General features: G+C 43.3%; 1 protein-coding gene across 1 annotated transcript in view; it reads right to left on the reverse strand.

The window, feature by feature from the left end:
- Positions 1-701: 701 nt before the first annotated feature.
- RAB31 (RAB31, member RAS oncogene family) overlaps positions 702-23,784 on the reverse strand; it is a 153,774-nt gene continuing 130,691 nt past the window's right edge. Inside the window, exons 6-7 of the mRNA XM_017514167.2 lie at positions 14,707-14,816; positions 702-1,453 (exon numbers count right to left, since the gene is read on the reverse strand). Coding sequence (XP_017369656.1) covers positions 1,356-1,453; positions 14,707-14,816 — 208 coding nt within the window. The 3' untranslated portion in view covers positions 702-1,355. The remainder of the gene's footprint in view (positions 1,454-14,706; positions 14,817-23,784) is intronic.

A 23,784-nucleotide genomic window follows, 5' to 3' on the forward strand; every position in this document is an offset into this window, starting at 1 on the left:
ACCAATCCTAATGTCCTTTAAGAATCACCCCCTAATATAAGCCCTGGAAGGAAATCAACTGCTTCTGGATCCCTACATTTTGTGAAAGTTAGAATGGTAATAGAATTTGAATTTTCAGTAGGAATCACTTTTCTTCCTTTCCAAGCTTTTTATTCCTTGACTTCCTTTGGATTCAAAGATCTTTAACTAATTGAGCAGACAGGGAATCTGAAAAGGAAGTTTTTCATCGAAGCCCATTCTCAGTTCCTTGGCATTCCAGGGTCAGACCTCTGGTTAGCCCTAAAACCTTCTCTCCAAGCTAGAAACATAAAAATACTTTCTCTGATTTTGTAGTTTTTTTGGGTCTAGAATTTTAAGGTGCTGATACTCCCTCTGGCTGGCTTTCCTATAACCTATTATTAATTGCTATTAATAGAAGTTTGCCCTATGATTTAGATTCAAACATTAAACTTAATTCCAGTTAATTCTCTTCCCTTAGATATGACACTAAGAGTTATTCTCTTAGTAAAATAATACTATGTGCATTAAACTTTTCTAAGAGAGGAGAAATGTACTCCTGCGGAAGAGACGCACGTCAGGTGGTCTCTTGAATAACGTGTATATACTGCACCTCTCACCACTTACATAGTGATTACTTAAATTGCTCTTTCAAACTAGGCCTCCCAGTCCCAAAATTATATGTAATAATTTAGTCTGATTTGGTTTGTTTGGGTATATATGACCATAACTTAGAAAAATGTTCACCAATTAAAAGAGGTGTAGACAACGGTTTCTAATATACTTTTCCTGGCTTCTATAATAGCTGAAGTCTCAGTCTGAGTGATGGTCCATTGACATTTCTCCCTTTCCTTCAGAAAAGTAATAAATAAAGGCTTACTTCCAAAGCTAGCTAAAAACTAACCTCCTGAATTAAATTTGCCTTTCAGCGAAGGTTGGTTAGGCAACAAAGGCAATGACACTGAAGAAGTTACTGGAATTTGGATAGATAGATAGCACAGGAAATCCGAGTGGAGCTCCACTTTAGAATCCCATACACATAATAAGGCAGTAAGACTTTTGTATACATCCAAGAATTTTTAAAGGGTTTTTAGCAAAAATGCAACTACATCCCTTCCATGTGCATTTCATGCACTAAAGGCCATTTTGTGGTGGTGTGGTGGGTTTCTCCAGGGTTTTCTAAAGTCCTTTTTCAGGGACATTTTCTGCCCCACCCCCTGCAGGTCTTCCAGGATGCAAAGCCAGCGTGCTCATTCTTCTCAAAGTGAGGTGCCAGGACACCGAGTGTAGGGTCCTTCAGCAGCGCACAGGGATATAGGCTCTGGCTTCTTCAAGTACCATGGACCATGGCCCTTGGGTCAACAACACCGGCGGCTGGCTTGCGTAGGTGGCTTCCCAACTTTGATTGCTCCATTGTTTCCATTTTCATGGGGGTCCAAGGGTGGGATCTGACGGCCTGGAACAAAAAGAAAGCTAAGGGTGAGTTCCCTTTCCCCCAGCCAACACTGCACATAGATTTTCACCCTGCTTCAACACCCCTGCTTAATGTTTGGGTTGTGCAGAAAACAGAGGCGATCCCGGAGGGGCTTTCTCCCTTCCTTCCTTCCTTCCTTCCTTCCTTCCTTCCTTCCTTCCTTCCTTCCTTCCTTCCTTCCTTCCTTCTCCTCCCTCCCTCCCTCCCTCCCTCCCTTCCTTCTTTATATCGTTTCTTCCCTAGCTCTGCTGCATGAAGCCCAATTCATGGGCATAGGAAGTTTAGGTAAGGAACAGTCCAACAGCTTCCTGATGGTGTGGATTTCCTGGGCTAGGAAGATCCGCTCCTGGGGGCAGTTCCCACCCACCCTCCACTTATCAGTGCATCCCTCCCTCCCCACCTTCCCACAGACCCATCCTGATTTAATGAGCGGCTTTCATGGTGCCGTGACTTCAGCAGTAACAGTGAGTACTCATCCATCTTTTCTGCTTCTCAAAATAGAAACGGATTTGAATTGTAATCTTCCTAGCAGTGTCATTTATTAACACTTAGCTCATCATCCCTCATCCTGCCAATGCACTTAGATCATTAACTGGAAAGCCCTACAGAGACATTCTTCATAGGAAACAGTATTTTAATGCCATCCACAAGTAATTTTATTTTTACTTAACTTAATTTAAAAAATTATCCGAGAGTCTCTATAAATAAACATAAAATAAAAATTAAACAGGCAATGGAAGGGGCCAGGGAGATGATAGCTAAAGGGTTGGGCTTTTTTATGAGGTGATTAAAATATTCTAAAATTGTGCTGATGGCTGCACAGATCTATGAATATACCAACACCACTAAATTGTACACTTGGAATGGGTGAAATGTATGGTATGTGAATTTTATCTCAATAAAGCTGTTTTTTGAAAAAAGGCAAAGGAATCTGGAAATAACCTTAGCAGATCCCAGTTTTCAAAGATTTTCACAAACACCATCCTCACCTCGCCCTGCAAACTTGGTGTAATGGTCGTTATTATCACCATTTCACTATGCCTTGAGAATCTGAGCACGTTGCCGAAGGTCCCATCAATAATAGGTAGTAGTATAGCTGGTGCTTTGATTATAATCTACACCTTCATTTCCTGATGGGTCCCAAGGCCTGTGCTCTTCCCATTGAACTACACTAGCTTTCTCTGCTACTTTTCTATCCCCCTTGAAAAAGGCAAGAAGGACTAGCTCTAAAATGTGGATTTTGTTTTATTCTTGAGACAGGGTCTCACTATGTTGCCCAGGCTGAAGTGCAGTGGCTTGATCATGGCTTACTGCAACATGGAATTTTGGTTAAAGGGATCCTTCCACCTCAACCTTCTCAGTAGTTGGGACTACAGGTATGTGCCACCATGCCCCGAAATACACACACACACACACACACACACACACACACACACACACACACAAAGAAAGCCAAGGGTGAGTTCTCTTTCCTTCAATCAATGCTGCACGCACAGATTTTCACCCTGCTTCAACACCCCTGCTTAATATTTGGGTGCTAATATATACATATATGTATATTTTTTTATTTTTATTTTTTTGTAGAGACAGGGTCTTGCTATGTTGCCCAGGCTGGTCTTAAACTTGATCCTCTCACCTTGGTCTCCTAAAATGCTGGAATTACAGGTATGAACCACCATGCCTAGCCTAAAATGAGTATTTTTTGTTATTTTTTTTACTGGCTAGTTAGTGTATTCATTTGCTAAGAAACCAGTACTTAGAAGTGGAAGAGAAATTGGTTCTAAAGACAAAGTCTTTTAATGCAAGTGGATGTTACCTAATGACCATATGAGAGCCAAAACACTCCAGCAGAGATGCATTTCCACAAGGGACATCAACAGTTTACTTCAAAGGTAATAATACATTGTGTAGATTAGATAGTATGGACATTCACCAAAGCTTAAGCATCAAGATTAAGGACACCAGCATTTAACTCCAAATTCCAAAGTAATAGCAGAGATCTTCATCTGACGATGAAGTGAATGAAAAGTGTGCAACAATTTCTGCAGCTGTGGCTTTTGCCATTTGGTGTAGCCAACAGAGAACTACAGAGCTTTTGCAGGCCGTCCCCAAAACCCTTCCGTCCTAATCCAGGAACAAATGAGACAGTAAGTGTAAATTTCCCTTTTCTGGACATACTATTCTTTTAAATTTATCACAATTAAAAGGGAGTAAATAAAATGCCTCTTCCATTTTGTCAATCTTTGGTGATGGAGGAGGAAGTCTCCAATGACTACCAGTACCCTAAAGATCCAGTCAAGTCAGAGCTTGCCGATAAAGAGTTACTTACCCCAAAGGGATGACAGTGTCAAGTTACATCATTACTTAAGTTAGTAATATTTCAGGAGCCTCCTGAGTGTGTTACACACTGCAACCAGGACTTTGGCTTTTGCACCTGAAATATTTTTGGACAGTACTATAATTCTGATGGGTACAGCTGTTGCCCTAGTTAGCCAAGAGCCAAGAGCTGTTTACTTATCAGCATACGGAGTTGAAATTTTAGCATTTTTTGCAGTATCAAAATCAAAATCCTATGCTAACATCAGCTTTGTGGTGTCCTTATGTTAACTCTAATGTTAGCAAAACAGCATTTTAGTCCTCCATGACTTTACACGCCTCATGTCTTGTTTTCATAAATTTTTTTGCTTTGGAAAGTACACAAATTAAAGAAAAAGTTCATATGTAAGACAGTTATTGAAGTGACAAAAGTGTAGTGAAAATCTAGAAACAAAGAGCATGCAAATAGTAAAATAGGATGCCAGGAGGTCCTGTCAACACCCTTCCTCGCTTTCCGCCACCTCCTCCCTCTTTGCTGTCTCTCAGTTCTCTCTCCAGTCAACAATGAGCACAGATGCACAGGATGCAAAATTGAGGAAGGCCTGGCTCGGTCTCAAGGAGACTCCCCTCCTGCATGTTTTGAACTCTTAGCAGCATTCCTGAATCAGCTGTTGAACCTGGCATCTTAGGAGTACCAGGTTATTTTATCTTCAGAATATTCAAAATTTCACTTATTAGAGTAAAATATTTCTCAGACTTCATCTTTCTCCTTTGGTAGAAAGAATTTTGAGATGTGACAGTCAGCATTCCAGTTCAGTGAACTTGGACCAGTTATTTAAAACCTCCAAGCCTTCCTTTCCTCACCTGTAGAAGGAATGTGGGAGAAGAACACACATGGCCGCCACTAACGGGAGGAATCAATGATGACGAAGGGAGTCCCCAGCAGTCGAGGGCTTCTGGGCACAGCTCATGAGTTTTGCATGGGGTGGGGGGAAGAAATGCTGTGTGATTCATGGTCACAGTCGATTCTCAGGGTTTAGTTAGTGAACCGGGACCCACCCTGCTTGTCTACAAAACTCTCAGCCTGTGATGAGTCACGCACATGCCAACTTCAAATAGAGGGAGGGAGAAGGAAATGCTTTCATGCAGAGACAGAGGGAAGCCAGATCATACCAATGAGGCTGGCACCTTTAAAAGAAGAAGGGGGCCTGCACCAGGAAACCAGAACGCAAACCTCGATCTTAGGGCCTAAGGTATTCAGAACTTACCGGAAGGTTCAAGGCACTTATACAAAGAAATGGTTTTGGAAAATGGCCATGGCATTCGGTACCAAGGTGATCACCTTGGAACACTGTTGAATCAGTATTGTTTACAAGAGCATAGAGCAGGACAAAAATATATACACAAACATCTGAAAAGGCTCTGAGCCTCGTCTGTAGGTTTCCACTCTTACAAAATGTGCTCTAAGTACTCAGCCTCCAGAACAAGTTGTCCTTGAGCACAAATTCGAGGCCAGAGTGTTTATTTTAATATGGTTTGGATTGTGTAAGATGCCGTCTAGGAGAAGTTTAAAAGACTTTTTTTTTTTGAAGTTCAGTTTTCCTGAAAGTTGACAGTGTAGAGGAAAAGCAGGTTTTAGAAATGATTCCATAGGAACACAGTATGTGAAAACGAATTCCTAGCCTATAAATTTTATCATGGCTCTGCATTGGAGGTGTAATGCATTTACACACAACAAAAATAAAACAGTGAGCATAGCTGGGGCCGTTCCCTTTCCCTGTGTGATAAACCAGCCATTTCCCGTGTGAGCACCAATTTCCCCCTAAACATTCTGCTGTATGTGATTCTTTGCTCTTTTCATTCCAGTTCCTGTATTAGTTGGCTTGGCTTCCTTTTGTTCGGTGTTAGCCATGCTGGCAGTTGCTGTGTAACATCTATTCCTTGATCTGATTTTCTGAATCATCCAGATGAGTAACCTGACCAAGTTTGCTAGGACTTGGCAGTATTTACTCTTGATAATGACTTCTAGCCTCTAGCCATGTAGAGAAGGGGGTCTCTGGAACACAGCAATGACTCACGACTGTGGAGCACCACCCTAAGAGTGCAGAACTGGGGACAAACACATGCTGCTTGAAGTTATTCCCTAGCACTGTCCTCTTGCTGCCATAAAGAAGACAATATTAGGATTACTAGAAGGCCCTGAATATTAGGATAAAGAGGAACGCGCTACAAGCTATAAAGGACCGGAATGGATGCTCAGGTAGGAAGTGCATTGGGTCAGGAGGCCTGGAAAGCTCAGGTCAGGGATTATGTCAGCTTTGAGTGTGCCACGGGGAAGCAGGAAGCACAGATGGAAAGAGAAACTGTGGAAGATGCTCAGGACTGCCTGGAGGCAGAGAGTCGAGACAGAGACCAAAAAACCTGAAGTTCAAAGTCTAGGGAGGTAAGGAAGTAGTGATGCACCTACACGAGGGAAGTCAGGAGAGGCCACCACTGGTCTAAAATGCCGAGGTGTCCAACACAGAGGGACTTAAGCTACTTTAAAATCATTAGGCTTCCCCTATCATTCTCAGCAAACTAACACAGGAACAGAAAACCAAGCACCGCGTGTTCTTACTCATAACTGGGAGTTGAACAATGAGAACACATGGACGTAGGGAGGGGGAACATCAAACGCTGGAGCCTGTTTGGGGTTGGGGGCGAAGGGAGGGAGAGCATCAGGACAAATACCTAAGGCATGTGGGGCTTAAAACCTAGATGCTGGGTTGATAGGTGCAGAAAACCACCATGGCACACGTATACCTATGTAACAAACCTGCACGTTCTGCACAGGTCTCCCAGAACTTAAAGTTAAAAAAAAGAATAAAGAAAAGAAAACCTTAAAAAATATTAGGCTTCCCTACCTCTCAAAGGCACTTTTCTCTTTATTTTTTTAATTGATAAACTTTATTTGTTTTTTGAGCACTTTTTGGTTTACAAAAAAAAAAAAAAATTGAGTGAAAAATAGAGAGTTGGCATATACCTTCCTCTCCTCATCACCAATTTCCCCCATTTTTAACATTTCTTGCTTTAGTGAAAGATTTGCAACAACTGATGAACCAATATTTGCTGAACACATTACTATTAAGGCTAGTCTATAGTTCACAAGAGGGTTTCCTTTTGGCACGGTATATGTTATGGGTTTTGATAAACATGCAATAACGCGTATCCTCTATTACAGTATCAGACAGGACAGTTTCACTGCTGTAAAAATCCTCTGTGACCCACTGATTCATCCCTCCTCCCACAGCCACAGCAACCACTAATCTTTTCGCTGTCTCCACAATTTTGTCTCCTCTGGTGTGTCATGTAGTTGAAATAATATGGTGTGTAGCCTTTTCAGATTGGCTCCTTTCACTTAGCAATATGCATTTAAGGTTCTTGCACAGTTTTTATGGTTTGACAGCTCATTTTCTTTTTATTCCTTAATAGTGTTCCACTATATGGATGTATCCCTTTAATTTTTTGTTTTAACATTTAGAAATTATAAGACACAAAAAGCACACATCAAAAAGGAAAAAATCTGACAAACTACACTTCATCAATAATTAAAAACCTCTTTTCTCCAAACAACACTATTAAGAAAATGAAGACAAGCCACAGCCTGGGAGAAAATAATTGAAAAACAAATATCTGATAAAAAATATGTATCCAAAACATAGAAGTAATCTTTAGAACTCAACAATAAGAAGACAAACAAGCCAATACAAAATGGGTACAATTTGAACAGGCTCTTCACCAGTTATACAAATTGAAAACAAGCTCACTAAAAGACACTCAACATTACTAGTCATTAAGAAAACACAAACAAAAATCACAATGAGATACCACTATACTTCCATTCAAATGGTTAACATTTTACAAACCAACAGTACCAAATGTTGACAAGGACATGGAGCAACTGGAACTCCCACACATTAGTGTGGTAATATCTAGTCGTGAAACCACTTGGAAGACAGTTTGGCAGTCTAATCTTAGAAAGTTAAACGTGCACCCACCAGTTAAGCCAGCCATTCCATTACTTGGTATTTAGGCACACAAAGGCTTGCGCATGCATGCTCATAGCACCCTTACTGGCTACCACCCAAAACTGAAAACAATCCAAATGTCAGATGAATAGATTAACAAATTGTGGTTTATGCATGCAATGGAATACTACTCAGGAAAAAAAAAAGGAACTCAGCAAAATCCATATTTTCTTAAACTGCAGGACAACCGATCTAATTTCTTGAATAAACAAATTGCATAAGGGGAAAAAAAGAAAGAGAATGGAAAGCTCTTGCGTAAGAGAGGCTTAAAAGATACACACACCAACTAATCCCAGCATGTGGAGATTATTTCCATTCTGATTTAAACAAATGGTAATACACAAACAAAGAAACCATTTATGACAACTATGAGTTTTTTGGAAATTTGACCATCGACTGTTTATTTGATAATAGCAATTAATATAACAGCATTCTGCTTATTAATATGATAGTGTAATTGTCATTGTGTAAAAAAATTACTGACAAAATATTTACAGATTAAATTTGATGATGTCTGAGATTCTCTTCAAAATAAAAAAGGTGGTAAGTGAAGGATGGGATAGAGATGACACAAGCTTGATTTTGAGTATACAATGGTTCACTATATTATTCAGTGTACTTGTGCATATGTTTGAAATTTTACATAATAAAGTGTTTTTGTAAGTTCCTTGGAATCTGACCATTGTGAAACAACCATTGTTAACATTTTGATATTATTCCAAGGATATATTCTTGGAATAATATATTATTTATCATTATATATTATATGAAATATATTATGAAATCAGGATATTATATGAATTGTTCTGCAACTCGTTTTGCACTCAGTGATTTATCTTTTTATGCCAGTAAACAAAGATTCATATCATCTTTTTGAATCAGTTGTTTATGTCGGTGTACCATGATTTCTTAAAAATTATTTCCCAACTTTTGGACAGTTCAGTAATTTCCTGTTTTCTGCTATTATGAATAATGTTACAATAAACCACCCTCTGCAATGAGACATGATACAGACAAGCTAAGAGCATGTGCCCTGGAGCCTGCCTACCCGTCTCTCATTTATTAGCTGTGTGCCCTGGGGAAGGTTACAAGCCTCTTCAGGCCTCAATTTCCTCATCTGTAAATAGAGATGATAACAGTGATCCTTCATAGGATCAAGGGTGCATTAATGAGCTACTGTATATTTAGCAATTGCAACAAAAGCACAGAATCAGAGCTCCATTCATGTTAAACATTATTATGTTTGCACACCTGACCAATTTCTTTGTTAGAATTGCTGGGATAAAAGACATGCCTTTTGAGACCCAACTTGCCCATATGCTGAAATGACATTATTTCACACTCGCCAAATTAATTTTTTTGGGGTAAGAAAGTGGACAAACTTTGTCTTTGTCCTTTCCTTGCCCCTTAACTGCTAAACTCACCTTCACCTGACAGCTTGCTGTACTATTATAAAATCTGCAAACCTTTTGCTTTGCTTTTCAATTTCTTTAACCTGCTATAAACCAAAGGTACCTAGAGCACAACACTCTGTGAACAAATGATTCCAGGACAAAACATGGTCACTACCCACAAGTCTCAACTTCTTGTCTTTCATATTAACACCCTATTCCAATTTCCAAACCAATATGCTTGTGCCTCTAAATATATTTACCTTCTTTATTTATTTATTTTAGAGATAGGGTCTCGTTCCGTTGCTCAGGCTAGAGTACAATTATGCAATCACAGCTCATTGCAGCCTCAAACTCCTGGGCCTAAGTGATCCTCCTGTCTCAGCCTCCAGAATAGCTGGGACTACAGGGCACACCAACATGCCCATAGATTCACCTTAATAAAACAAATGTTTCTCACCTTGCTCTCAAACTAACAACAAACAAAAAACCTAGTTTAAGGTCTCTAGTGTCTCCAGGTGTAATTTTCAGGAGAAATTCCCACTTTCTCTGCCACAGACAACATTTAAGTTAACTGGAGCAAAAGCATAGCTATTTTGCTGGGTCTCACACCAATCCAGACATTTTCCTGCTGAGCCGGCAACTCCACCTCTCTTTGCCCTCAGGAAAAGTTAAAATACTTTTAACAAGATATTTGAGTTGGGTAATTAAAATCCACAAACCAGCTGGACATGGTGGTGGCACACACCTGTAATACCAGCACTTTGGGAGATTAAGGCGGGGGAGGATCACTTGCGCCCAGGAGTTCAAGACCAGTCTGGGCAATAGAGTGAGACCTCATCTCTAAAAATAAAAGAGAATAATAATCCGCAAACCAAAACTTGGTTTCCCCGCAATCCAGAATCCTGTCTGCTATGCTCACAACCAAATCCAGCCCAGAGCACTTGTTTCTATACCAATCCTCTCCATTCCGGGAAACAGAACCTGGGGGTGACTCTTGGCAACGCCGTCTTCTTCCTTCCCCGCCTTCTTCCAGTGTTATCGGTTCTTCTTCCAGATTTCCGAACTCCAACTCCACTTCCTCCACCCTCATCCAAGCCACTTCTCTCCTGGATTATTACAATCGCATGCCAACTGATTGAGCCATGCAGAGACTTTCCTCCTTCTAAGTGTGATCTTTTTTGTAAATGTAAATTGGACACTCTGCACACCTGCTTTAAAAGCTTGAGGGGCTTCCGATTGTTTCAGATATCAGCTTTATCCCCATGATAAGGCCCTGATGAGTCTCTAACCTCAACTTCCCACCATACTCCTTGCTCTTCCTTAAAAGCACCATGCCATTTCCTGCCTTGGGGCTTCGCTCCCGCTGTTTGATTTGCCTGATAGCTCTTCTTAAGCTCTTTGCCCACTGGCCTTTTGTCGTTTTTCAGGTCCCGCTTAAAATCATTTCCTTGAGGAGGCCTTCCCCACCCAATCTAAAGCCACTCCCTCGCCCCACAGTAACCTCTCACAGTTCGCTGCTTCGCTGTGCAGCACTGATTACCAAGAGTCATCAGACACCGATCTGACTGTGCCCACAGCTGTCTCCCCCTCTCCACTGTCACTGTGCTGTCCCCAGAGTCTAGCGTGGCACCTACCCTTAAAAGAGCACAGTATATATCTGTGAATAAATGAATCAAGAGTAAGTAGGCTTATCCAATTTGCTGTTCTTCAACCTTAAATTCCCAGAGAAAAGTGATTACATTTCACCTTACATCAGGAGATGAGGATGGAGATCAAAATTCAGAACCCTGAATTTAGCACCATTCCATTCACTAGTCTCAGCTTTATGGGGAATACAAAAGACAAGCTCCCAAAGAAACTGCAGTCTCCCTAGAAGAACAGACACACACCTGAACGCTTGGAGAATCACTTAAAGATAGAATATGTTTGAGTGTCAAAATTACAGAATAAACCAAAAGTAACCTCAAGTTTTTACTTTTCCTCCTTGGGCATAAGAACCCAAAGAAGAAAAGTAATCCATGGAAGAAAATTAGCCACATGCAGGGGTATAAAGTAGGTCCAAAAATGTGATTTATAAAAGGCTACCTGGAGGAATACCAATCAGAGGACAATATATTATATGAGGAAGACAAACTGTGCACAGACCACCCCAAACAGAGCAGCACCTAAATCCTTTACAGGGTAGCTTCGGTCTTTAAAAAGGCCAAATATTTTGGTAAGCAATCCCCAGTTAGACACTGTATTAGCTCATGTTCAGAGAACGCAGTGGTGTCATTTCTGGTTTATGAACACTATGGGAATGTAAAAGAGAAACATTTACCTCTTCATCCGAGTCAATGTGAATTAATTTTGTTTAAGCATACCTTTTTAAAGGGCTTTCATTTTCACAGCTCCCTAACTTTTTATTGCATCTTTTCTCCAGGCATAGTTGACCATGGAACATTGCTTTGGGGAGCCTAGGTGTCAGCAATATGTAGTTCTATTTTAAGCTCAGGGAGGAGCACATGTAATATAAGTAGGAACAGGGAAAAGAAAAATAAATGAAAAGTCTGATGCAACATATTTAGGTGGACTTGGAATCATGTTTTAAATTAAGCTGCAATTAGGCTACAGAACCCCATTCTGAAGAAATTCACCTAAAGGAGAAAAGAGGCAAAACGTAGGCACCAGTGCTTACAAGTGCAGACAGACAGACAGACAGATGGATAGACAGATGGATGGACAGACAGATTAATAGGCAGATGGACAGATGACTAGATAGTTGATTGATGGATAGATAGATAGACAGATGGATAGACAGACAGACTGACAGCTAGAGAGATGGATATACACACAGATGGACAGAAGGACCGACAGAGACAGACAGACAGATGGACAGATAGACACACAGACAAATGGACAGATGGACAGACAGATGGATTGATGGACAGATGGATAGACAGATAGGCAGATGGATAGACAAACAGACAGATTGAGATTTTTCCATGGCTGTGTATCTACAAACTTTCTCTGTTAAGGCAATTATAGCCAAAACGTAATAAAACAGGAACAAACAATTTTTATGTGACATGGAAGATGAGGTGATATGGGTATATGATGACTTATATAGGAATTAATTACTTTGAAACCATAATTACCATGCTTTAAGCAAAACACTTGTTTTTCATGAAGTAGACCACCAGGATCCGAGGAATTAATTTGTTCAAAATCCCTGTCATATAAGGAAAGAGATTTATACTTGATAAATGTCTTTTAAGTTAAGATATTACTACAAGCCAGGCGCGGTGGCTCACACCTGTAATCCTGGCACTTTGGGAGGACGATGGAGGAAGATGGCTTGGGCTCACAGGAGTTTGAGACCAGCCTAGGCAACATGGCAAGATCTTGATTCTACTAAAAATAAAAAAATTCGACTGGGTGTGGTGGTGCACACCTGTAGTCCCAGCTACTCAGAAGGCTGAGGTGGGAGAATTGCTTGAGCCCAGGAGGTGGAGGCTGCAGTGAACTATGATTGCTTCACTGTACTCCAGCCTGAGCAACAGAGAAAGACCCTGTCTCAGAAAAAAAAAAAAAAAAAATTAGTACAGTACTCCCTACTTAGGCTTCTTCTCCTTGAGGTCCTTATTCGATTTTTCATTTTAATAATGACTTTCATAAACCTCAGAAGGTCTCCCAGCTCGTGCACAGGCCTCAACCTGAAGTTCTGGTAATACAAGTTACCAGGCTCCCCTGGCTGACCACTGCTGTCTATGCTGGGGGCCTTCCAAGGCCAGGGAGCTAACAAGGAGGCGGGGGCTCTGCAGAATACTCGGGGCTGTAAGGACCAAGGTGCTAAGGCAATCGTCCACAGGAGCTATCTAGCTTCGCTCGTAAATAAATAAAAATAAATAAAAAATAAAATGTTTTGTAGCGGAACATAGCAGAAGAGCCTAACACTACCAGAAGAGAATGAGTTTAATCTGAGGAAATGTGAGGCTAATGTAATGAGTTTGAGCCCAAACTTAGATGTCACCCAGAATGACACAACTCCTGAGAGCATCTACACCAACTGCCCATGATGGAGAAGGAATGTGGGATATGGGGTTTCCCACATGAAATTCCAGCCCAGACTGCCACTCAGAGCAAGGAGCCTGAAACTATTCTGTTGAGAGTATGAAATCATAACAGGAAACAAAACCCTGAGGGTGGAAAGAAGGGAAGGGGGTGGGGACCCCAGTGAAGGAAAGGACCAGTGGCTGGGGACGTGAGACTCCGAGCTATTCTTTTGCACATTTCTTTTGCATATCTCTGCATAGTGGAGGTAAGGCAAGTCAGCATTCCCCATCTCTAGTGAATTCTCCATCAAGCCAGCATAAACAAAAGATTCCCTCCGGTGTGTTCTTGGAGTCTAAAGTAATGGACTCAAACCAGTTAAATGGAAATCAAACCTGTTCTGGGAAGCCACGGCTTCCCTGACTTTGAGAGCTCTGCCAAAACGACCTCAGGCAGGAGGGAGAACAAGCCATCAGTTTCCCTTCTGGAGTTGTCTGGAGCTAAGATATTTGAGGACAATTGCTGTTTTGAGGTTCAACTCCTCCTAAGGTGGATATTCCAGGAACTTCAGGGCCAGCACTTCATCAAACACCTGTACTTCTCCCAAAGTCCCTGATAATGCTCTGGTCGAATTTTCCTGAGGGTGACTCAGCAGTTTTCCCAGATGGCTGTCAGCAGGGACTTCTCTGGCAGAATCCGGAACAGAATGACACAACCAGGGAACTTACGAAGGTTAAATCTGTTGGGCTGGAGCCCTCACAGCTACAGTTAGATGTGCTGGCAGGGCCATTAGCTGGGAAGCAGCACTGGTTGATAAGACTATTCCCGAGGAGCTGGCATACAGTGAGCACAACAGGTCCCAGCACAGGGACCAGGTAGAAGGCTTTCACCCTCCCTAATTAGCTCACCAGACACAAGGGGTACCTGTACACACCAACCCTGCACCCAGTTCCCAATTTCGGGTCACACAGGATGGAGACATTACTTTTTGTAGGAGATTATCAGGCAAAAAAATTGCTGAAAGTTTCCCTCATTCAGTTTGCCTAGAGTCATCCCGTCTCATGGGTGATTTTTTTGTTCTACACCTTGTCTATTTTACTTCTCCTTCTCTCAGTATACTAACATAAAGTGCTACAGAATGCATAACTTTCAATTAAAATAAATTGTACTTTTGCAACAGGATTACTTCATTGTAATTTATAGAACTCATAGTGAACAAGTTTGAGTACAGAATCATGGAAATCTAGAATCAAGAGGATAATAGAAGTGGGTATTAACAACTGCATAGCGGTAGATTTTATACCCATGGCATCTGATAAACTCACACAGAGGTAAAGTTCTACTTCAGAGCTCTAAAATGTTATCCTTTGGTTCCCAGAAGCATAAAAATGCGAGTTAGGCTGAAAACCCAATTTCAGGTACTTACTGATTCCTTGAAAGAGCTCTTCAATATTAATAGCATTTTTTGCACTTGTCTCAACCACGATGGCACCTATGGATTCAGCATATTCCTTAGCATCCTTCAGGGGAACCTCCCTGGAAAACAGGTCAAATACGGACAGGAAATGAATGCTCGTTTGTAAAATGCAAATCACCCAAAAGATCAAACAGCTTGTGTGGCACATAGCTCCTTTATCTTCTTGTAGAATAATAACCCAATCACTCAGCAAGAATGGACACCTAGTATGAGGAGACTTTTTTAAGTAATGGACTCAAACCAGTGAAACGGAAATCAAAACTGTTCTGGGAACAGTTTTAAACCCAGTCTCTGGCAACCATGTAGAGAAGATATGCATATACAAAATAGTGTTTGTGCTCCCAGAGAAGAATTCCAAAACAGCAGGGGAAACCACGATGAATATGGCAGTACACATTTCAGCTTTCAGAGTTACCGCTGATTTCAACTTTTTTCCCCATTACATGACTTGATATTTAAAAACGCCAACACCACTGTTAGTGTGTTTGTGCACACACGTTTTGTGAAACTTTTTATATATTATCTTTCACAAATCAGAGAAAATATGCAATGTGCTGTGACAGTTTGGAAATGAGCATGATTGTAGCCACTATGGCTACAACACACGATGGCGTACCTGGACTTTCACCTGTAAGAGGATGTTCTTGCAAAGGTTTTAGGCCATTAGCTCTATTTAAATGAACAATCTAAAAAAAAATCTCACCCTGAACGCACCTGATTCCATCTGATCTTGGAAGCTAAGCAGGGTCAGGCCTGGCTAGTACTTGGATGGGGTCTACTGCCATATCACCCTAAAAAAAAATCTAGTGACCCCTTTTCAATGTGAAGATGCTGTGGTGGATCCAAAGGTAAAAAAGATGCAGCTCCTATTCTCCAGCAGCTGCTGCATGCTAGTTCCTTCCCCAGGGGCCAAGGAAAACACAGGTCCTGCCTTCTGGCACCTTTCCTTTAGTGCACAGACAAACAACGCTCATCCAGGGGCACTCTAATCCACAACACTGCAACATAAACTGCTTCAGGAGCAGAGGGGCAGAAAGTGATATGTCCTGTTCAATAGGCCCTGGGAATATGCCCAGAGATGGTCACCTAGGCAAATGCAGGTAAGAATCTGGAATGGGACAGCCTGAACAGAGGCCCAGAGACAGGAGAGTACACTCATTCCAGGAGATTATTAAAAGTTGATTCTGCACCCAGCACTGCTGGAGGTGTTATGGTAGATTTGCAAATGAATGGCATGCGACCCAAATGGAGAGAATGTCAGGGTGGTTGGAGCTGAGGGAGGGAGGCACACCACTTCTGACTATATCCAGAGGCCACTGAAGGACAGGAAGTGACAGGGTCAGCTCCACAGTCTAAGAAAAAATAATGCACCGAATGGACAGAGGTGAGGAGAAGAATTTGGAAACTCCTCTAATGCTGAAGGTGAGAGGTAACACAATCCTCGACCAGAGGATGAGTACTGGAAAAGAGAAGGCAGCAGATACAAAATCAAAACAGGGACAGGGAGTGATGAGACAGCATCTACCTCCCCGACCCTTCCTCTATCCTCCTCAGAGCCTGTAAATGGCTTCAAGAGGTTTAAAGTTACCAAGGAAATTTTACCTTGGCATTCAAATTCCTATGGGACTCAAATCATATGTAGGGAGGACCCTTCAGTCCTAGCTGGAAAAGCGTCTAACTAGGGCCTACCATGTTAAAGGCGATGGTCCCAGCCTCTCAGTCAAAGGAAATACGTCCCTGAAGCCCAGTCAGTGGGAACCTGTACTTCCAAACTGCAGGGGAAAGTATACGCCGACATTCACTCTACATTGTTTGTAACAGGCAAGCCCCAGGCCTGTCACAGGGATTACGCTTGAGTTTTTCTGGCAGCAGAACTTTTATATTTGAAAGATTCCAGAAAACTGCTTTTCTCTGTGCAGTTTGGCATGGTATCCTGTTTTTTACTTCCTCCTGAAGTCTTTTTTTTTTTTTTTTTTTTGAGACAGTGTCTTGTTCTGTCACCCAGGCTGGAGTGCAGTGGTGCAATCTTGACTCATTGCAACCTCTGCCTCCCGGGTTCAAGCAATTCTCATGCCAAAGCTTCCTGAGTAGCTGGGATTACAGGAGCACACCATCATGCCAGGCTAATTTTTGTATTTTTTAGTAAAGACGGGGTTTTGCCATGTTGCCCAGGCTGGTTTTGAACTTCTGTCCTCAAGTAATCCACCTGCCTCAGCCTCCCAAAATGCTGGGATTGCTTTTACAGGAGTGAGCCACCGCACCCAGCTTCTTCCCGAAGTCTTTATCAAAGCACAGATAAAGGGTGGGGCTCATGTCTGCCCACAATGGGGTCCAGGAGGAGATGTCACCTGCTACCCTATTAGGGGTGGGGTATGGAGCACCTGGCAAGCAAGGATGCCTCGGGGCCCGCAGGTGAGAGGAAATCACGCTCACAGGTGACGTGCTTCCTCAGTCCCTCTGATCAGTCCAATTGCAGGACAAGCAGGTGCAGCATAGGTTCACCAGGCTTACATGAGAAGAGTTATCACCTGCCACAGCCCAACATCTCCATCCTGAGAGCGACCATGGCTAAGTGGCTAATTCCTTGACAGTCTGCAACACAGACCTTGAGATGGGGAAATAAGAAAAGCACACCCTCACACCCCTTCCACCCACCTCTAGCTGTGGAAGGAGTCTGAAGGTGTGCTTTTCTTATCTCTCCATCTCAAGGTCTGTGTTGTAGCCTCATTAAATCATCGGCCTGCTGAAGTGACACACCTAATGAGAGGTGAGGCAGGGCTTAACCCAGCCCTGTGACTCTGTCCACTTCACTTCTGCCAGGCCCAACTGGCACAAGCACCCACTGACACCACACTTCAGAGGCTGTTCTTTCCATCTTGACAGACACACATGGGGCTCAAAATATTTCAAACTGTCAGATGCACTGGAGTTGGGGTGGATGGGGCCAGAGCCTACTCCAACCATCTAAAGAACAGGTGCTTACAGGAAGAAGCTGGAGGGCCAGTGAAAATCTCTCTAATGTGAACTGAGATTAGAAGGACCAACCACACTTGAGTCTGCCAAAATACTTTCCTATTACTGTGGCATAATAAAGAATACAGATTCAGTCTTTGCCCTGGCTCCTGGCACGGTTCTCTCCAAACCCTTGGAGTTTCCTGCATGACAGGAGTGTCTTCTGGTATTCTTGAAGAGCCCCTTCAGTCATGCCTGAGTTTGATAGGATGTGGCCCTAGACCATCGTGTGGCCTCTTCAGGATGAGCCTGGTTGCTGGAGGAATCCACCACATGGTTAGAGAATCAAACATTTCAGCCCAACCCCAGCCTCTGGGGCTGGAGATTTAATCAATAATGATTAAGTAATGAAGCCTCAATACCAACTCTTGAGCACAAGGCTTGAGAGGGCCCAGGCTGCTGAGCACACTGGTACCCTGGAGAAGCTGGAAGCTCCTCGTCCCACCCCTACCTCTTGCCCTTGCTGTCTCTTCCATTTAGCTACTCCTGAGTTGTGTCCATTACAACAGAACTGTATGTCAAATTAATATTGCAAGGAGGCCTTTGTGTGGGACTAAGCTCCTGCATTTAGGGCTCCAAAAGACGAGACTAAAAATAAAAACAGCCCCCTATGCTTAAATTCCTTTCACCAAACCCAAACTAAGTGGTTATGACCTTCTGAGAAGTCACAAGAGATAACAGCCAATTTTCAAAACAGGCCAGTTGACATCTTCAGTAGCCATGGAATGAAGTTCCCTCGGCTTTAATCCTTACATACAATGTTAACTAATCTGACATTTTTCTATTGTTCTGTCTCCCTGTCCCTCCCTCTGCCCATCCCTCAAGAAAAGTATCTTTGAAACGAAGAGCAGGCTCCTGTTCCTTCCTCCTGCTTTCTTCTTCCCTTCTCTGTCTATAAAGCCAATCCCTTCTACTCAGCTCATGGTAACACTTATTCTATTTTATGGAATGATGAGTTGCCAATTCTAGAGTCATGAATAAAGCTAATTGAGATCTTTAAACTAAATTTGGGTCAGGCACAGTGGCTCATGCCTGTAATCCCAGCACTTTGGGAGGTCAAGGCAGGAGCATCACTCCAGAACTCCAAGTTTCTCTTCAAAGAATCAGTATGTCAGCCAGGCGCGATGGCTCAAGCCTGTAATCCCAGCACTTTGGGAGGCCGAGGTGGGTGGATCACGAGGTCAAGAGATCGAGACCATCCTGGTCAACATGGTGAAACCCCGTCTCTACTAAAAATACAAAAAACATTAGCCGGGCAGGGTGGCGTGTGCCTGTAATCCCAGCTACTCAGGAGGCTGAGGCAGGAGAATTGCCTGAACCCAGGAGGCGGAGGTTGCGGTGAGCCGAGATCGCGCCATTGCACTCCAGCCTGGGTAAAAAGAGCGAAACTCCAACTCAAAAAAAAAAAAAAAAAGAATCAGTATGTCAGTACGTTCAGCTCTCTTATTCTTTAATTCTCCATTTTAAAGTTTAATTTCCTGGTTCTCTTTGCCACCTTGCGTCTAGTTTGGGTAAATAATTTTCCAGCCAGTTCTAATCAGTAGTTCACACCTGTTCCCCTGGTCACCTGTTTTGACCCGAGTCACTCCTGGCTACCTGCTCTGACCTGTTCCATAACCATCTTTCCCACTAAACTATCCACCCCACCACTCCAGCTTGTACTCCTGCTCTCTTTAAAACAGCCGATCGGAATTAGCTTAGACTGTGCGATCTAACCTAGCCCATAGGGGAATGACACAGCAGTAGGGGCTACCTGTATCAGGAATAAGAACCCTTTCCCTCCCTTGTTCAGGTGTGCGCTTACCATTGCTCCGTAAGTGAGATGCACCCTTCTATAGAAGTAAATTACCTCGCTGAGGAAATTTATATTTGAATACTACTACTTTTGTGGCACTGAAAATTTACATATAACACCAGGAGTTCAAGGCCAGCCTCAGCAGCATAGCAAGGCCCCGTCTCTATGAAAAATAGGAAAAACTAGCCAGGTGTGATGATGTGTGCTTGTGGACTCGGCTACTTGGGAGCTGCTGAGGCAGGAAGATTGCTTGAGCTCAGGGAGTCTGAGGCTTCAGTGAGCTATGATTGTACCACTGAACTCTAGCCTGGGTGACAGAGGTAGAGCCTGTCTCTAAAGAAAACTTAAAAGTAAATTTGTTGTAATTCCTTCCGTTGAAAGTAATAGTAAGTACAGTGCTTTCCTGGGTTCTGTGAGTTCATTCTAGTGAATTACTGAATTTGAGGGGAGGTCATAGGAGATCCCACACTTGTAGTCTGTTGGGCAGAAATGCAGTAAGTTGGGGATACTGGAAACTTGCAGCTCTAGTCTGAAATGGGAGGCAGTCTTGCAGCATTGGGCTGTTAACTTGCAGGGTCTACACTAACTACCTGTAGTAGTAGTCAGTTCAGTTACTGCACTGAACAGTAGGACATTCAGTTAGTGTCAGATAAATTGCTGTCAGAACAAATGGTGTACCTACAATCTGTGAGGAGAGTTTTGTGAAGGTGAGAATTCACTTCCTAGAATGTCTTGCAAACATGTAAAATCAGGAACATTTGAGAACTCCTCCAGCTGCACTTCAGGAGAGGACCACTGCACAGACCCATGAGGCGGGAAGGCTGCCACCACAGCCCTCCTGTAATTACGATTATGGGAGAGTGCGGCATCCAGTGACTTTTGTTCATTTTTTTCAACAAATGTATAGTGTCTACTATATGCTGGGCATTGTGCTAGGCATTGAATGAGGTAAACTGAAACAAGTTCACCCAAGCCCACGTATAAACACACAGAGTTAGTTTTGATTGTAAAGCCTATTTTTAGACTTTCTAGACCAACCTACATGCAGAAATCACTGACAATTACTGTGACTGTGGGAAGCATGGACACAGATACCCCCAGGCCAGCCCCTTTCCCTAGCTGCTCCTTCACAGATGTTCCCAGAGCTGATCACAGTCTGTGTGGCCCGTAAATGTCAGCATTACTCAGGGTTTCCTCCCTAACTATCTGAAGCCTACCCCTACCCCAAAGCAACAGGGGCGGCCAGCTCCAGGCAAGCTGAATGATCAGGATGGAGAGTGGAATTTGGAACCTGGCTGGAATCCCTCCTGAGCCACTGGGGGATGGGAGGGCCAGGGAAGCGGGAAAGCTGGAGACCACAGGAACTGCTGCGGGACCACCAAAGAGACCAGTCAGGCTCAGGTGACAGGAATAAAAGCACTGAGTGAGGATGAGGGATGGGTGACTGTCTCCCACGGTGGACACTGTCCTGCAGAGCATCTTAGGGACCCACCGGGCATGCGGTGTGGTTACAGGCTCAGGGACCAGAGTCTCCATGCCTTCTCTTCCACGTCTGGATGCATCCCCCCCTTGAGCTATCTAGCTGCTGCTCATTGCAAATGGACTTCACAAATACAACTTGTCAAAACCCGACCAACCACCTCTTACCCATGAATCTGCCATTCTTCTCGCAAACATACTGCTTCCCAAGCCAGAAACCACCAAGTCCCCACACAGGGCTTCCCCTCCAGAACCCCTCAATACTCTGTGATAAAGCCTCCTTATCCTCCCTCCAGCCTCACTGCCAACCCGCTGCCTCTGTAGCAGTCACCCCCTCTTCACTTCTCACAGGGACTCACACGGTTGCCTTTCCTGGTCCTCTAGCCTCCTGCAATCCATGTACCCATGCTGGGGACTCTTCAAACTGTGAATCTACCAAGTATTCCTATGAAAAGGATTCTCCAACATCTTCTGATTGCTAGAGAATCAAAACAATCCTTTAGCAGGACGAGGCTTCATGCATTGCTCCTCCCCTGTTCACCCCTGAAGCCATAGCCATTCTAAACTGGCTGCTGGTGGTGGAACTTTGGGGTCTTGCACCAGCTCCTCCCTGTTCACATGGCAACATCCCACACGGCCTCCTGGAGAGCTCGGTCCAGCACCCCCTCCTCCAGGCTAGATGCTTTTCCACTCTTCCTGTTACTCCGCTATCATCATACCATCTCCTTGTGAAGCTGTGTCTCTGCCCAAACAGGCTGTGGATGTCTTCGGACCAGGACCATGGCTTTTGTTTTCATGTCCAGGGGTCCTCACAGTACCTGGCTCTTGGGAAGCAATCAGTAAGCATCTGCTGAATGACTAGATGACAAAAATCACCCCAAGTCGCCTTCAGCAGAAAGGGGGAGTGGGGTAGTGGAGCGACCCCTGGACTTAATGGGAAGTGTGGTGAGTGCTGAGACAGTCGACTGGAAAAGACCCAGGACGAGAAGCTCGCCCAGCCTTCAAAGTGGGCTGGGAGGGGAGTCTTCTCCTAGTCTCAGGCTCTGTTGTTAATCAGCCTACATTCCAGGGAGGTCCAGACAACGGCCTGTCGGCCTGTCATGTCTCTTGGACACACGCAGAGCCCTGAGCTGCTCCTTGGCACTCAGAGGCTTCTCAGCAGGGGAGGGGGATCAGGAAACAACATTCTTATGGGCTCCACATTTCCAACGGGCCTGTGCTACCCAATAGGGGTCCTTGTTTTGTTGTTTGTGGGAATAACCCAGCAACACGGCAGCTGCCTTGATCTAATTTCAGGGCTAGTTAAATTTTCCGTGGTCCTCCTCCACTGATGGCTGGGGGAAAGGAAGACAGGTACACCAGAAGGAATCCTGAAGCCCTGCCTTTGAGGGAAGGGAATCAAATCCATAGGCTAAGGGTAGAAGAATGCTTCTCCCTTCAAGGGAGGTTTACTGGGAACGTTCCCTTGGAGAGATGAGCTCCACCTCCACTGCCATCTGCCTGAGTATAGTGTCCTTGCCATGGGTTTTGGCTCAGAGTCGTTCACAGGTGGCCCAGATGAGCACCTGACATGGGAGGGTAAATCCATGCAGGCAGTCTGAGTGTGCTGCTCACAGAAATAAGCTATTGTCTCCACCAGTGAATACTCTTCAGTGCTCACGTCCCTCGGGTCTCAGTCGCCCATGCTTTCTACCAGGCTGGGCAGACAGTTTACAGCAATGTTCAGTGTTTACGTAAGGGAAAAGGTGGCTGATGTTATAAACTGCTCAGAATGATACCGGGCACACAGGAAGTGCTGTATCAGCGTTTCTTAAAAGAATCTTTACAAAACCATCTCAGCGAAGATGACAGCAAGGCACTATTTTCTTACAGAATCCCAAAAAGACTGAGGAAATGATGCAAGTAGAAGAAACAAGTAAAGGCCCTTCATAGTGTTATCCAACTCAACCCCTTCATTTTATGCCCAGGAGAACTTCAGGTCCAGTTGTCAACCTTCCATAGAAGGATGTGGGGAGCACAGGCCAGATCAGCCAACTTGACAAGTATGCTAATGTTCACAAGTCACCCCAAGAGTAAAACTCCATAGCACTTTGAAGTCCTTTCTCAATGAAAAAAATCAACATTGATTCTGAGAAACTTTTATTCAAGGATGGTGAATAACTTTTTAGAGCCCATGGGTGTTTCTTGTTCCATGGCATTCTTGTGCATGTTCTCTGCCCAGGCTGGTTTTAGATTATTTGAGGGTTTCTTCCCCTTATTTATTTGTAATTGTTCTTTGCACATTATGGAACCTAGCCCCTTATAATACATTTTCCAACTTTTTTTTCAACATGCTATTTGTATTGGATTCCTGTTTATGGCATTTATGCCACACAGAAGTTCTCATATGGTCAGGCTTAGTCATCATTTTCAGCCATGGCTTCTGAGTTTGTATCATGATTAAATAATTCATTCCATTTTGAAGATTACTTTCAAAATTCATCTGTCTTCTGTCTCACGATTTCATTGTTTTACATTTAAATCCTTGTCATTTTGAATTTATCTTCTCTTATTTTTCCTTTGCTTATTTATTCCACCATTTACTGAATTACCTCTTTTTTGAAAAGATTTCAAAAATCTTTATCATATACTAAATCTCCCTATTTCACTGTTCCTTGCACGCTGACTCTCCCTGTGTATTCCACCCCGTTCCTCACACACTGACTGTCCCCGTGTCCCACCCCGTTCCTCACACACTGACT

The sequence above is a fragment of the Cebus imitator genome, unplaced genomic scaffold (assembly GCF_001604975.1).
Source record: "Cebus imitator isolate Cc_AM_T3 unplaced genomic scaffold, Cebus_imitator-1.0 Scaffold518, whole genome shotgun sequence".
In the NCBI taxonomy this organism is placed as follows: Eukaryota; Metazoa; Chordata; class Mammalia; order Primates; family Cebidae; genus Cebus; species Cebus imitator.